The following is a 13,023-nucleotide window of genomic DNA, read 5'->3' on the forward strand; positions in this document are numbered from 1 at the left end:
TAAAGAATTCTTGTTCTTCCTACACAGCAGACAGTACAGCGAACACAGGAACACGAGCCAAGTAAGAAATGCTAAGCCTGACATCCCGAGCAGTGGAAACCTCCGATTACTGTGGCTATATCCAGTTCCAGCTATTTGAAAAGTAGAAGACTCAACAATGTTTCTTTCTGAGGGTTCTGCTGGAGGAGTTTTAAAGTTTATTCAGAAAAAAATAATGCCGTATTAATGTTATAATTGTTATTTCCCAAGCACCAGCTCAGTCCCCATGTGGTGGTTGCAGTGGTGAAGACAGTACCTAGAAAAGAAGACGCACAAAACAAAGTTATCATGTTTTTGTTTTCTTTTTGCCAACGATAAAAATAATAAATTTAAACAGGTCATCTAGTAGGTAGCAGTCTGCCGAACAGTTCATCAGATCGAAGTGACTCCAACATACACATGGGCTCTCGGCTGAGCGTTCATGTTTTCAAAAACAGGGAAAGCCACTGCCAGACACCTTTGGCAGCAGCTTATCCCCCTAAAAGCAAAAATAACCCCGAAGACATCCTAAACAAAGTGATGAAACTAATCTGTAGGCCTTTTACTTTCCCTGAGTTACATAATAATCACACTCCAAGAAACCAAGTAACAGATTTTCTTAGAAGACACAGGCCAACAATAGAAAGTCTACTCACCAAGCCATACGCTGTACTTCTTTCATGTTCCTGTGTAATGTCCGCAACATAGGCAAAAATCACAGAGAAAGTAACAGAGAATGCTCCAGACACTGAAATCATTGCAAAATACCACCTGCAGGGAGAAAAGGGATAGATGTCATATACACCTGCACATGCCCCTACAAATCCCATTCTATGTGACCCCACTGTAGGGTGGCATCTGCCATCGGATGACATGTGCCACGCTCACTTACCAAGGGCTTATCCTCATCAGTGGAATAGGGGCACAGGTAAAGAACACCGTTATAAGCAGGAAAGACTTTCTCCCATAAACATCTGATAAAGCACCGATGAGAGGAGCACACATAAATGACAGGAAGCCCTGAAGAATAGAAGAAAACCACAAATTAATGTTCTCAGAACTACAAATACAGGTCTAAAAAAAAAAAACAGCGGTGGAAATAGTCCCTGACGAAGCCGACGCGAAACGCGCGTTGGGGCCACCGTGTGGGATATCCTGGTTACCAATACGTGGGTAAGGATTAATATGGGCTTATTTACAGCGTCTTTTCCCCTTTTCTGTTTGGCCTTTGATCATTGACCGGATTTAGCGGTCACTTAGCCTGGGTGCAGGGCTATTTAGACTTGCACATAGCCATCAGTGTAGATTTATAGGGGAACTTGATATGATCTGGTGCCTTACCCGATTACTCTGTGGCACTGCGCACTTTATTAGTATTAAATTTGGTATCAGGATTACCCACATAGTGTCTATTTCCATCCTTTGCTACTATTCACCCTCCTTTTTCAATTATATGTAATGTCTATTTGAACTATGAGAATTGTATGTCTTTTTGGCTATGGTTGCCATTCGTTGTAAATAATAAATATTTGCTTATGGACTTCAAACTCCATTGTTTTCTTTTTGTTGCTGATTTGAGGAGTGTCCGCTTTGATAACTGGCATTGATTATCTCCCCGGGTGGCTCCCCCACTTGGGGTGTGAGCATGGTGGAGATATTGGCTACAGCATCTTCATATTTGGTCTTTTGTTTCTACTTCCTAGTAACCTGGAAATTATAGTAAGAAATGGTGAGCTAGCCGGACAAATACAGTAGATTGCAAGAGTCAGGGTTGGAGAAATCCCTGGGTGCCCTGAATTCTGCTTCTGGCTCTTATTTTAGGATGACGTCCATGAACCATCTATTGACCTCCCTAAATCTGACATCTCCCTCTCCGTGGGTGGCACCACAATAACGCCCTGGCAGTAGGCACGCGGTCTGGTTGTTATATGCTTAACACCAATGTCTCCTTCACCTCCCACATATAATCTCTTGCCCTCTCGTGGCTTGCACTTAAAGAACATCTCTACAATCTGCCCCTTTCTCACCATGGAAACAACAAAAACCCTCATTGTCCCCTGATCCACTCCCGCCTGGACTACTGTAATTATCTACTGATTGGCCCCCCTCACTCTCAAGTTCATCCTTAAGACAGCAGCCAGGGTCATCCCTCTGGCTAATCGGTACTTGGACACCTCTGTGCCAGTCATTGCACTGGTTGCCCCTACATTTACACTGCTTGTTCTCACCCACAAAGCTCTCCACAGTGCGGCACCTCAATACATCTCCTCCCTCATTTCTGTTTATCAGCCTAGCCGTCTTCTATGGTCCGCAAGCGACTCAACCAACATATTTTTCGAGCACCCTGAAGACACTCGGGTAGCACATGAGAATGCTCGGATAACACCTTATCCCCACACGTTCGCTCATCACTTGTTACTATCACTTCTACTTCAGCTCCGTGGGACCACTAGATGCCAATTACTACCTGGATGCTGGGAGTTGTCCTGGCATACAATGTTGTGACCGGTATATCCTCTTATTACTGGCATTACCTAGCTGCTCCTGCACCACCGCGTGTATAAAAGGGTTGCCGACACTTATAGTAGTCAGTAATAAGCGGAAAACAATAGTAACCTCTCTATTACCATACACAGATAGAGGATAGGACAGTTCCCCAAGGTGTGACCAAGTACCGTAAGTGAAATACTGCGGAATATGGGAATACGTCCCGCGACGTCTACCAGACTGGATTACTTGCTATATATTGATAAAAATCACAAAATTATCACTAGAGGACTAGTAAACCTCCGGCCATGTAGTCTTCCATATTTATGAGCTTGTTTAACCCCGCCCTCACCACTGATTGGCAGCTTTTTCTGCTCACAGTGTATACGGAGAGCTATCAGCGGTGTGGGCGGGGCTATCAAAACTGCAGTAAACAGCCCAGTAAGTGATACATCAAAGGAATCAGGGTCTCAGTCTCTACATCACGCTGCTCTCGGATGAGGGTAGCAAATACCTGGTATCAGTCAATGTCTTTTATTGTAATTATTCCATTTTCTAAAATAATCATAACCAAAGCTTCTCAGCAGACCTGTGTGCCTCCATGGCTATAGACTACAAACCAACCTCGTGTAGACTGATCCCACATCCCAAACCTCCTTTTGTCTTAATCCCCCTCCAATGGTAGATTATAAGCCCCGATGGGAAAAGCTCTCTGTCACCAACAAGACTGAGGAATTAGAATTCATATTGTTGGAAGAGAATTCGGATATAGTGGGATAATGGAGACATGGCTAATTTACAGGGCTACAGCACACGATAATCAGTGATATACCATTAATTCTCCATTACATGTCACCTGCTCAACCAGCAGGAAGTACGGTGCCGCGCCGCAATCACTAAAGTAGTCAAATTCCCGGCCCGGATGGCATACACCCCCCCCCCCCCCCAAAAAAAAATAAGAGAGAGAGACTGGTGTCACTAATTACATACAATATCAGCTTTTAATACCCGTGGTAGAAATAAGACATCTCATCCTTCAGAGGTTTGAGGGGAAAGATGACAAATTCTCTGCAAACCTTATTTATCAGCAAAATTTGTCATGCCAACTAATACAACGTTGCGGCAATCCGACTCGAAATTTGCTTCCAATCCATAACTTAAAGGGCATACATATAACAACGGATCATATTTGTGGAAGCCAGCTGGCACCCACAGGAGCGCCCACTACCAAGCTGTCACAATATTAAAAGAAAAATACACAAACAGCCTTATTAAAGCTACTACCGGTGGCGCAGAGTGAAACGCTCTACTTGTACGTGTATTTTTCCTTGTATTGGATTGAACGGACACGTATCTCTACTATATTGTGCTGTGTCGGTGTTCACATTTAACAAAACTAGGTGTCCAGCCTCAGAGCCCTCCAAACCTTAAAGGGAACTCGTGTAGCCATACACACAGCCCTGAGTGTGAGGTAGCGAGGATATTCTGGAGCAGATTCATATATAGATTTGTGGGGAAAAATTCACAATAACTTCTATTTTATTCATTTAACTGGGAATTTTCATTTTTGTGCTTTAGTTTTTTCTTCCCCTTTTCGTTTGACAAAGCCATGAGGGCTTTTTCTTTGCGGGAGGAGTCATAGTTATGACTGACACTATTCATTTTATCGTATCGGATCCTGAAAATGAGCGAAAAAATTGCCAAGTGGGGCGAAACGATAAAAAACATTAGAAAAATAACGGACTTGCATTGTGGGTTTTTTTCTTTAAACAGCATTCAGTGTGTGGTAAAATGACCTGACAATATGACGGCGTGTCGCCATTTTTCCGAGTCAATGTGGCTGTGAGAGGGCTCGTCTTTTGAGCACTGAGCCGTAGTTCTTCCTGATACCATACTGACCTACATAAAATCGTTTTGACTTTTACGGACATGAAGATACAACATTTGTACAGATGACATTGATCTGGGGACAAAGTACTGTTAAACACTGACCACAAATCCCTAGGACAGTTCATCAATATGTGACTGGTGGAGGTCTGACTTCAGCACAAGAAAGCACCCACGGCATCCTATGGAGTACGATAACACTCTTCATACATCTGTCCGCCTGATCAGTCGACTTTATTTCAATCTTGCTTTGATTTCCACCACAGAATGTGAGAGACATCACAAGCGTCAGACCCCATACCACACAGCACTGGAGGGTTGATCCTGTCAGGCATGAATAGGCCGGACTTGAACACCGGTGATAGGGATACCTCAAAACTGTGAGGGAAATTAAAAATCTCATTTAAAGCAAGCCTGTCGAAAGAACGGCCAACAGGCTAGTCTATGTGTGGTAGAATGCTTTCCAGCAGGAAGACCTGGGTAGGTTAATGGAGTGTCTCATTTATTAAATCCCTTCTGGGCAATTCTACTCAGCGATTGACAGTCTTCCCTGCACGTATACCAGGACCAGCCATAGGACAGGACTGCCCACCGGACTTGTGCATCAAATGTGCAGAATAGGATTTAATCATGGCAGTGTATCTGAGTAAGGTCCCACAGGGACCTGCAATGCTGCTTGAGTCATCAGATCTGTGGTCAGGAGAATCTTAACCTCGTAACAGCCAAGCGCCATAAATTTACAGAACTTGATCCTGGCCTTTAACCCCACGCTATTGAAAATTTAGAGCTCCTGCACCCTGGCATAAGGTCAGACAAGCGAAGGATCTTGGAGAACATGTTACCACGTCTATCTCCTATTTCTTCAGCTGCATAGTCGTCGTTTTTTTCGTGACACAATGTACTTTATGTTAGTGGTAAATTTAAGTACGGTAGATATATTTTGCGTTTGGGAAGACTTGTTGAATATTTTGAAAAATTCACAACTTTCAATCTTTATATCCTTAAACCAGTTAGTCAGTCATACAGTACAAAATAATTAATAACATGTCTACTTTACCTCTGCATCATTTTTCAAGTGTCATTTTATTTTGTAAGGATGTTAGAAGGGTTAAGGCTGTGTGCACACGTTCAGGATTTCTTGCAGAAATTCCCTGAGCAAATCCGGACATTTTCTGCAAGAAATCCGCATGCGTTTTTTACGCGTTTTTTGCCGCTTTTTTTCCCGGAGCTTCCCAATGCATTAAACAGCAAAAAACGCGGAAAACCTGCAAAATTAATGAACATGCTGCGTTTTTACCACGATGCGTTTTTTTGCGGGGGGAAAAAAAAAAAAATCGCATCATGTGCACAAAAATTGCGGAATGCATTCTAAATGATGGGAAGCATAATGTATGCGTTTTTATAGCGGGGGAAAAAAAAACGAAAAATCCGCAACGTGTGCACAGAGCCTAAAAGTTTAATAGCAAATTTTTTTTTTTTTTTTTCCAAGAAATTTACAAAACTTACTTCTTAAGGCTATGTGCCCACGTTGCGGATTTCTGTGCGGATTTTTTGGCTCAGTTTTTTAAAAATCCGCAGGTAAAATGCACTGCGCTTTACCTGCGGATTACCCGCGGATTTCCTGCGTTTTTTGTGCGGATTCCACCTGCGTTTTAACGCAGGATTCCTATTGAGGAGCAGGTGTAAAATGCTGCGGAATTCGCACAAAGAGTTGACATGCTGCAGAAAATACAACGCTACGTTTCCACGCGGTATTTTCCGCATTATAGCACTGTAAACTGGTACAGTTCCATCATGACCCTTACGGACCTATTCAGATTGAAATGGACTCGGAGGGGCCTATACATTAGAAACGCCAAGAAAGTGATGCCATTTTAAAAATCGCACCCCTCAAATACTTAAAAACTGTTGTCAAGAAATTTCTTAACCCTTCAGGTGCTGCACAGGAATTGGCACAAAGTGGAATGGGAAAGCAAATCGTACTTTTTACTCTAAAATGTTGCACTATCCCCAACTGTTTCACTTTTGCAAGGAATAGGACAAGAAAACAGACCCCACTATTTGCCAGCTAGCTTCTTCTGAGTGCGCAGTTACCCCACATGTGGTCAGAAACACGCTTCAACATAAGGCAGGGGCTCGCAAGGGAAGGAGCAAAAATTGGGCTGAAGACTGCAGATGCCATGTCGCATTTACACAGCACCTATAGGCACCCAAACAGCAGAAAACCGCTACAAATGACTCCGTTATGGAAGCCGCACCCCTCAAGGATTTTATCCAGGGGTATAGTGAGCATTTTGAACTCACAGGTAATACACAGAATTTCGTACCATTAGGTCGTTATATTGAAAATGTTTAGGCTTTTTTGCTTTAGCTCCAAACTTTTCACTTTTGCAAGGGGTAATGAATAAGTGGACCTACAGTTACCCACTTTCTTCTGAGCATGGCACTATCCCCACAGGTGGTCAAAAAGCTCTGCTTGGACACACGGCAGGGCTGGGACAGGAGGCAGCATCATTTGGTATTTGGACGGTAAATTTGTCTGTCATAGATTGACAACACCATGTCTCATTTGCAGAGCCCCTGGAGGTACATTTTGGAAACTAGAAAAATCAAAGAATTTATCTAGGGGTGTACTGAGCTTTTTTATTAAAAAAATACTACAAATCTCACCTCCCAACACAGTACAAGTCATATGAAAGTGCAAAAGATGGACCACAGTTCGCCAAATGAGAAGATGTCTTGCCTAGTTTAAATACAGATGAATACGAGCATGCTAGATAAAGTATCGCCAAAAAATGTAATGCATCAGGAATAGATATACTGCATAGTCCTAGCTCTTCAGAATATACCTCAACGTTATCGCTGTAACTCTCTCGATGCCAATCCTGGTCCACCAATCCATGGTACTGAGCCTATTTGACCTACAGGTGATTCACAAAACGTTATAAACATCTAGATGTGAAAAGTCCCTGAGGTGCTAGAATAGCAGAAACACCCACAAGTGACCCCATACTGCTTAAGGCAGTGGTCCCCAACCTTTCTGACCTTGAGAGCCACATTCAGCTCTACAAGAGGGTCGCGAGCCACATCCAGCTCCTGTCCCCCCTCAGCAACCAAAGCCCCCATTACGGGTATAATGATAACCAAAGCTTTTCCACACAAATCACCCAAAAGCAGTATACTAAGATCCAGGGGTTCCCACCACATCCCCATTCAGTATTCTCCCATCACGCACTCTCAACAGTCACATCCATCTTCAAGCACCTCCTCTGACCGGTAGTATCATACTGTCTCCAGTGTACCATATTTAAATTATCTCTAAACCCCCAAGACCAGTAGATGTGTATCCAGATCTGCTCTTCTCTGCAGGGATACTCACAAAGTTCACCATTTTGAGATGTGCTCTTCAAACCAGTTTGCTAAATCTGGGGCTAATGCACCAAGCTGGCAGACAGCCGCGAGCCACAATTCATGGGACCGCGAGCCACATGTGGCTCCCGAGCTACAGGTTGGGGACCCCTGGCTTAAGGAAATCATGTAAGGGGTGTGATGAGTATTTTGACCTCACAGAATTTTATAACATTGAGAAGTGGAAATATAGCATTTTAGTGGTAAAAATTACATTTTTTTTTTCTATTTGTTGAAAATCTGTCATTTACACAAGGGTTAATAGGTGAAACTGGACCCCACAATTTATTGCCCAATATGTCGTCAGAAACCACTGTTAAGCCACACGTCGGGGCTGAGAAGGCAGGAGTGCCAATTGGCTTTTGGAGCACAGATTTTGATAGAATTGTCTGTGGGCGACATTTCGGAGCCCCGAAGGTGCCAGAACAGCAGAAAAAAAACCCAAACTGACCCCAATGTAGAAATTGCACCTCTCCATGAATTCATCTACGGCTGCAGAGACTATTTGGTAACATCCATGTCATGCTTTATTCTGAAGACTTGCAAATATGCCAGTCTAGTGCCCATACATTGTGCCACCCTACAGTATAGAGCCCCCATACATTGTGCCCAGCTTGGGCATCTGGAGACATGCACCACATAAATTGTTAAGTGGGCTCTCCCCGCTACAATAATGTCAAAATGTGGCCACTTACTGAGGTTTAGGCACAGTGAGGGGGAAAGAAGAGGAATTTGGGGGAGCAGATTTCACTGGATTTTATTTGAGGGGCCGGGAGCCATTTCGCTTTTCCAGAGCCTTTGTTCTAACAGTAACGCGAGAACCTCCTATATTTCCAGTAACAGATAACGCACCTGAGTGGGGGCTAGATGTGTGAGAGAAAAGTTTTATTTTTCTTGGTAACGTTTTGGGGCACATAACATTTTTTGATCACTTTCAGTATAAGGCTGGGATCACAATCTTGTGTTCTACGCTGAACACTTACTAGGGGGTTTCCTTGTAAATCTCACAAAAATGTACCGTATTTTGCAGATTATAAGACGCAGCGGACCATAAGACGCAACCCAAATTTTCAGGAGGAAAACGGGGAAAATGATTTTTTTTTTAATAAAATGGTGGTTCATCTTATAGTCTGTTTTTAAAGGGAGTTTAATAAGGGGTAGGGGGCGGCTGCGGTGGAGGGGGGGCTGCTGCTGCAGGAAGCTGGCAGCGGCAGGAGTGGGGCGTTGCTGTGGGCCCAGGGATGGGAGGCGGGGGGCGTTCAGTGGTGCGACGCCGTGGCGGGCCCCAGGGTATCACAATATGCCAGTAGAGTCCCCTCGGCTCCCAAGATCTCAACCTACGTATGCACCCTCCTCCCATCCAGGGCCCACAGCATCGCCCCACTCCTGCAGCTGCCAGCTTCCTGCAGTAACGACACTGCCTCCCGAGACCCCGCTCCATGGCAGCCGCCCCCACCCTTCATCACTGGTCTCATATTGGCCTTACTCGCGTAGTGCAGTGACTTACTGACAGAGCCTGGGAGTGCTTATAGCTGGATCTCACAGGTCACCATACCTGGGATCACCAAAAGACCTCATGATACCATGGCATCGATTGGCACCTGCGCTAACAATCGTGGGTAGTCTATCCTGCCATAGGGGGTCTTTTAACCACTTAAGATACCATTGTCACAAGTAACAGCGGTATTTAAGGGGTTATTCGTACCCTACTGGCCAGTATTTCAACCAGAGCCTAGCTGTTGTGTACCGCTGACACCAGCGGAAATTGCACCAGTGGAGGGGGGGGGGGGAGGGAGATAATTGATGAGGGAATAAGGTAATTTAACGCCTGCCATTTTCTCACGTATTGACGGTTGTCAAAAGGTTAAAAATAAAAAAAATAAAATCAAAGTAAAAAAAATACATTCGCCAGGGGTCCAGCAATGTTTGATGCGCTCTTGGACAACAAATTATGTAACAAAAGCTACTTTAAAAGGTATGTGCACACGTTTAGTTTTTTTCGCGTTTTTTTCACAATAAAAATGCATTACAAACCGCAGACATATGCATCCTATCATTTAGAATGCATTCTGCAATTTTTGTGCACATGATGCGTTTTTTCCCACAAAAAAAACGCATTGCGGTAAAAAAAAGCAGCATTCTATGCATTTGGAAAAAACGCGCAAAAAACGCGTCAAAAACGCATAAAAAATGCGAAAAAAAACCGCAAAAAAAACCACATGCGGATTTCTGGCAGAAATGTCCGGTTTTTGTCAGGAAATTTCTGCTAGAAATTCCTGACGTGTGCACATACCCTAAAAATCATGTGTAAAATAAAACAAAAAGTCCCCTTTGCAAAACAATGCAAACAAAATCAGTATCCACCACATAAATCACATTTTATTTCATTATTATTCACGCAAATGTAATAACTTGCACAGTCGCATTCATCAGGTTATTTGTTCAGAAAAAAATCAAATTAAAAAAGTATGAAAAAAAAACTAAGTGTAAAATTCTTTTGATATTTGTGTAACAAAAAGTAAAATTTCACAGTATTTTATGCTGAATCTGAAAAAAAAAAAAAGCTACAAAATAATACAATTTGTCCTGCAGAAAAAGCGTCATGGAGTCCTGTCACGCTCTCACACCATGCGTCATGTTACGGGTCCACGTTAACCATATGTGAGCATTCTGTCAGGACTTTAAAGTGATACATTTATGTACTGTTTTAAGGCGTCCAATGCACTCTAAGATATGGGCATACAGCAATACACAGTCACAAAGGGTTAACATCATTTAGTCACCAGATGTTCTACATTCACTTGGAGGACTTTCCCATGTGCACTGTTCCAAGGAAAAAAACTTCAGGGAGTTCATGCCAACAACTTCAGCATCCAGCTTCTGTCGCCTCGATGAACTGAACTTCACCAGTACATTGTCGTACCGCTAACACAAAGATGGGATCTCCAAAACAGTTTAGAGAGTATTTTATTATTATTTATTCGCTTCCAGGAACCCCGCACCGGCCGAGACAGGGGACCCCCAGCTACCTGAACCGACCGGCCGGGCCTGGGATCCGACAACTCCTCAAGTATCTGTAGGAACAGGGTCACCGTCAGGGACAGGAAACCAACTGATGCCTGGGGGAGGTGCCTGTAGGTTTCCTGTCCCTGAAGAGTGGATCCCCTCTCTTGTGGTGCTGTCATGGGAGACCAAATAAAAAGGGTATACAGAATAAAAATAAGCACAATAACCTTAAAGCACTAAATACCTTATAAACCCAAGTCTATATTTGCAGGCTGCAAGAGGAAAACCGTTGAGGAACAAGAAAGCCATTGCACATAAACATTCCCACAACAGAGCATGAAAATCTCTCGATTTTCCTGGTCAGTAATGCGCCGAACGAAACAATCAAGAATGACATGGAACAGATCCCAGTGACCACATCTGTTCTAGAGGAGGGTGGAGAGAAACACGCGGCCCCACAGCTGCTCCCGACCTGCAACTCCAGCAAACGCACCACAGCGGCAAAAGCAGGTCGCTGCTTCTCGGGTGTAGGCGCGAGAACGGAAGAAAATGTAATCCTTTAAATTATTACACAACCAGAACAAATTAATTCCTTGAGAGGAGCTTAGCAAGAGCGCTATAATCAACGTGCCGAGCCATTCCCTGCCTTGGCCCATTTCACTAGCATTAAATCCTGTAACCGATGCATTCAGAGCAGCAGGAGGGGACGCGCACAGGAAAAAGGCCTCACACTTCTCACTCAGGATGTGCAAATCTAAAGTGATTGTGTATAGAATAAAAGAAATCAAACACGTAAAAAAAAATAAAATTAAAAAAACAAAAAAAACAAACAAAGAGGTGGGGGATGGGAGGCAATGACATCCACTGTGCATGTCCATCTGTTGCCTGTTCTTTAAACTTTAGACTCAGAGCCTGTCCTATTTTCATCCGTTCTGTGAATCAGTTTTGGACATTAAAAGTCTATAGGGGTCCAGAGAAATCTCTTCTGTCGCTCTCTCCTGGACCACAAGCAAGGAATAAGCAAACAGGGCCCCAAAATATAAAAAATAAAAAAGGGAATGGGGGAAACGTGATATGTCCTCTTAAAGACACACAGGGTATCTTCATCCAACATGCTCACCCTGGATTGGAAATGACCTTTCTGCCGACGAGAATGACTTGGATAAAGCAGGAGCATGATGAGAAATCCTACGTGTGTTATCCAATAAACAAAATGGAGAGTAGGTGGCGATTACTCAGCGGTAATACTGCAGTTGCCATAAAAAGGATATGTACCAGCTGACAATGAAAATAGGAAAACTAGTAACAGATCGGCATGAAATGTAAGCGAGCATGGTCAGTGATCGTGTGAGATGAGTGCAGGCCATCGGATCGCACAATGTTTTATCATTACACTTCATCATCTCATCCAACAAATCCTTAGTAGATGCAAAGACGTCTTTATTATCATCTTCTTAAACATCCCTGGATATCCTCCTTCTCTACTTTGAGTGAATTTTGGGGTTTTTTAAACCTTACTTTTTTCAGTTGCCAATCAAGACCTCCATCGTTAGGACCCACACTTGCCTTGATTTACCTTGAGTTTTAGCAGTGAAGTCCAGATCAGCGCTAGGAAAGCCTACTGTTCCTCCTTCCTGAGCACTCCCATAATAATCAGACACTGAAGCATCTAGAGACCCAGACGTAAGCGCATTAGCTTACACCAAGTGTGCACATGGTAGAGTGCAGCACATCTACCCAATCCTACCGAGACAGCCCATCTAAAAGTCCAGGAAAGTGAAGCTGTCGGGACGATCCTTCCTACTCCAGAGCCCAGAAATAAGGAGGACCATCACCACGGCATAGGAAATAGTAAGACGGCATTGGTGACCTACATTACATACAGTTATTTTAGTCATCCCACATTACATCCGCTGCTTGATCACCTCGCAAATGCTCTTTTGGATGAACGGGCAAAAATTCCCAGCAAAATTTTTGGGATAGCTTTTTTTTTTGGTGCAGTGAAAACGGATGTTGTGTTTTTTTCTCAAATTTGGAGACACGGTCATGGAACTTTCTAGTAACTATAGAAGCACTTGTCAATACATGTAGACACCCTGGTATTGGACTGCGCACCGCTGCTACCTGCTCATTAAATCTGAAAGGTCTGTGATGGAGTATACGGATATCCATATCCAAGGCAACAGATGGGGGCTAGCCTTGGTGGACCTGTATGGT

At 43.5% G+C, this 13,023-nt stretch overlaps 1 protein-coding gene across 2 annotated transcripts in view; it reads right to left on the reverse strand.

Annotated features, from left to right (window-relative positions):
• The window catches only part of LOC138674228 (hippocampus abundant transcript 1 protein-like), a 46,097-nt gene that overhangs the window by 13,002 nt on the left and 20,072 nt on the right, over window positions 1–13,023 (reverse strand). For both annotated transcript variants that reach the window (XM_069762128.1, XM_069762134.1), the window contains exons 4-5: window positions 911–1,038; window positions 675–789 (exon numbers count right to left, since the gene is read on the reverse strand). In XM_069762128.1, coding sequence (XP_069618229.1) covers window positions 675–789; window positions 911–1,038 — 243 coding nt within the window. The remainder of the gene's footprint in view (window positions 1–674; window positions 790–910; window positions 1,039–13,023) is intronic.

This window comes from Ranitomeya imitator, chromosome 1 (assembly GCF_032444005.1).
Source record: "Ranitomeya imitator isolate aRanImi1 chromosome 1, aRanImi1.pri, whole genome shotgun sequence".
NCBI lineage: Eukaryota > Metazoa > Chordata > Amphibia > Anura > Dendrobatidae > Ranitomeya > Ranitomeya imitator.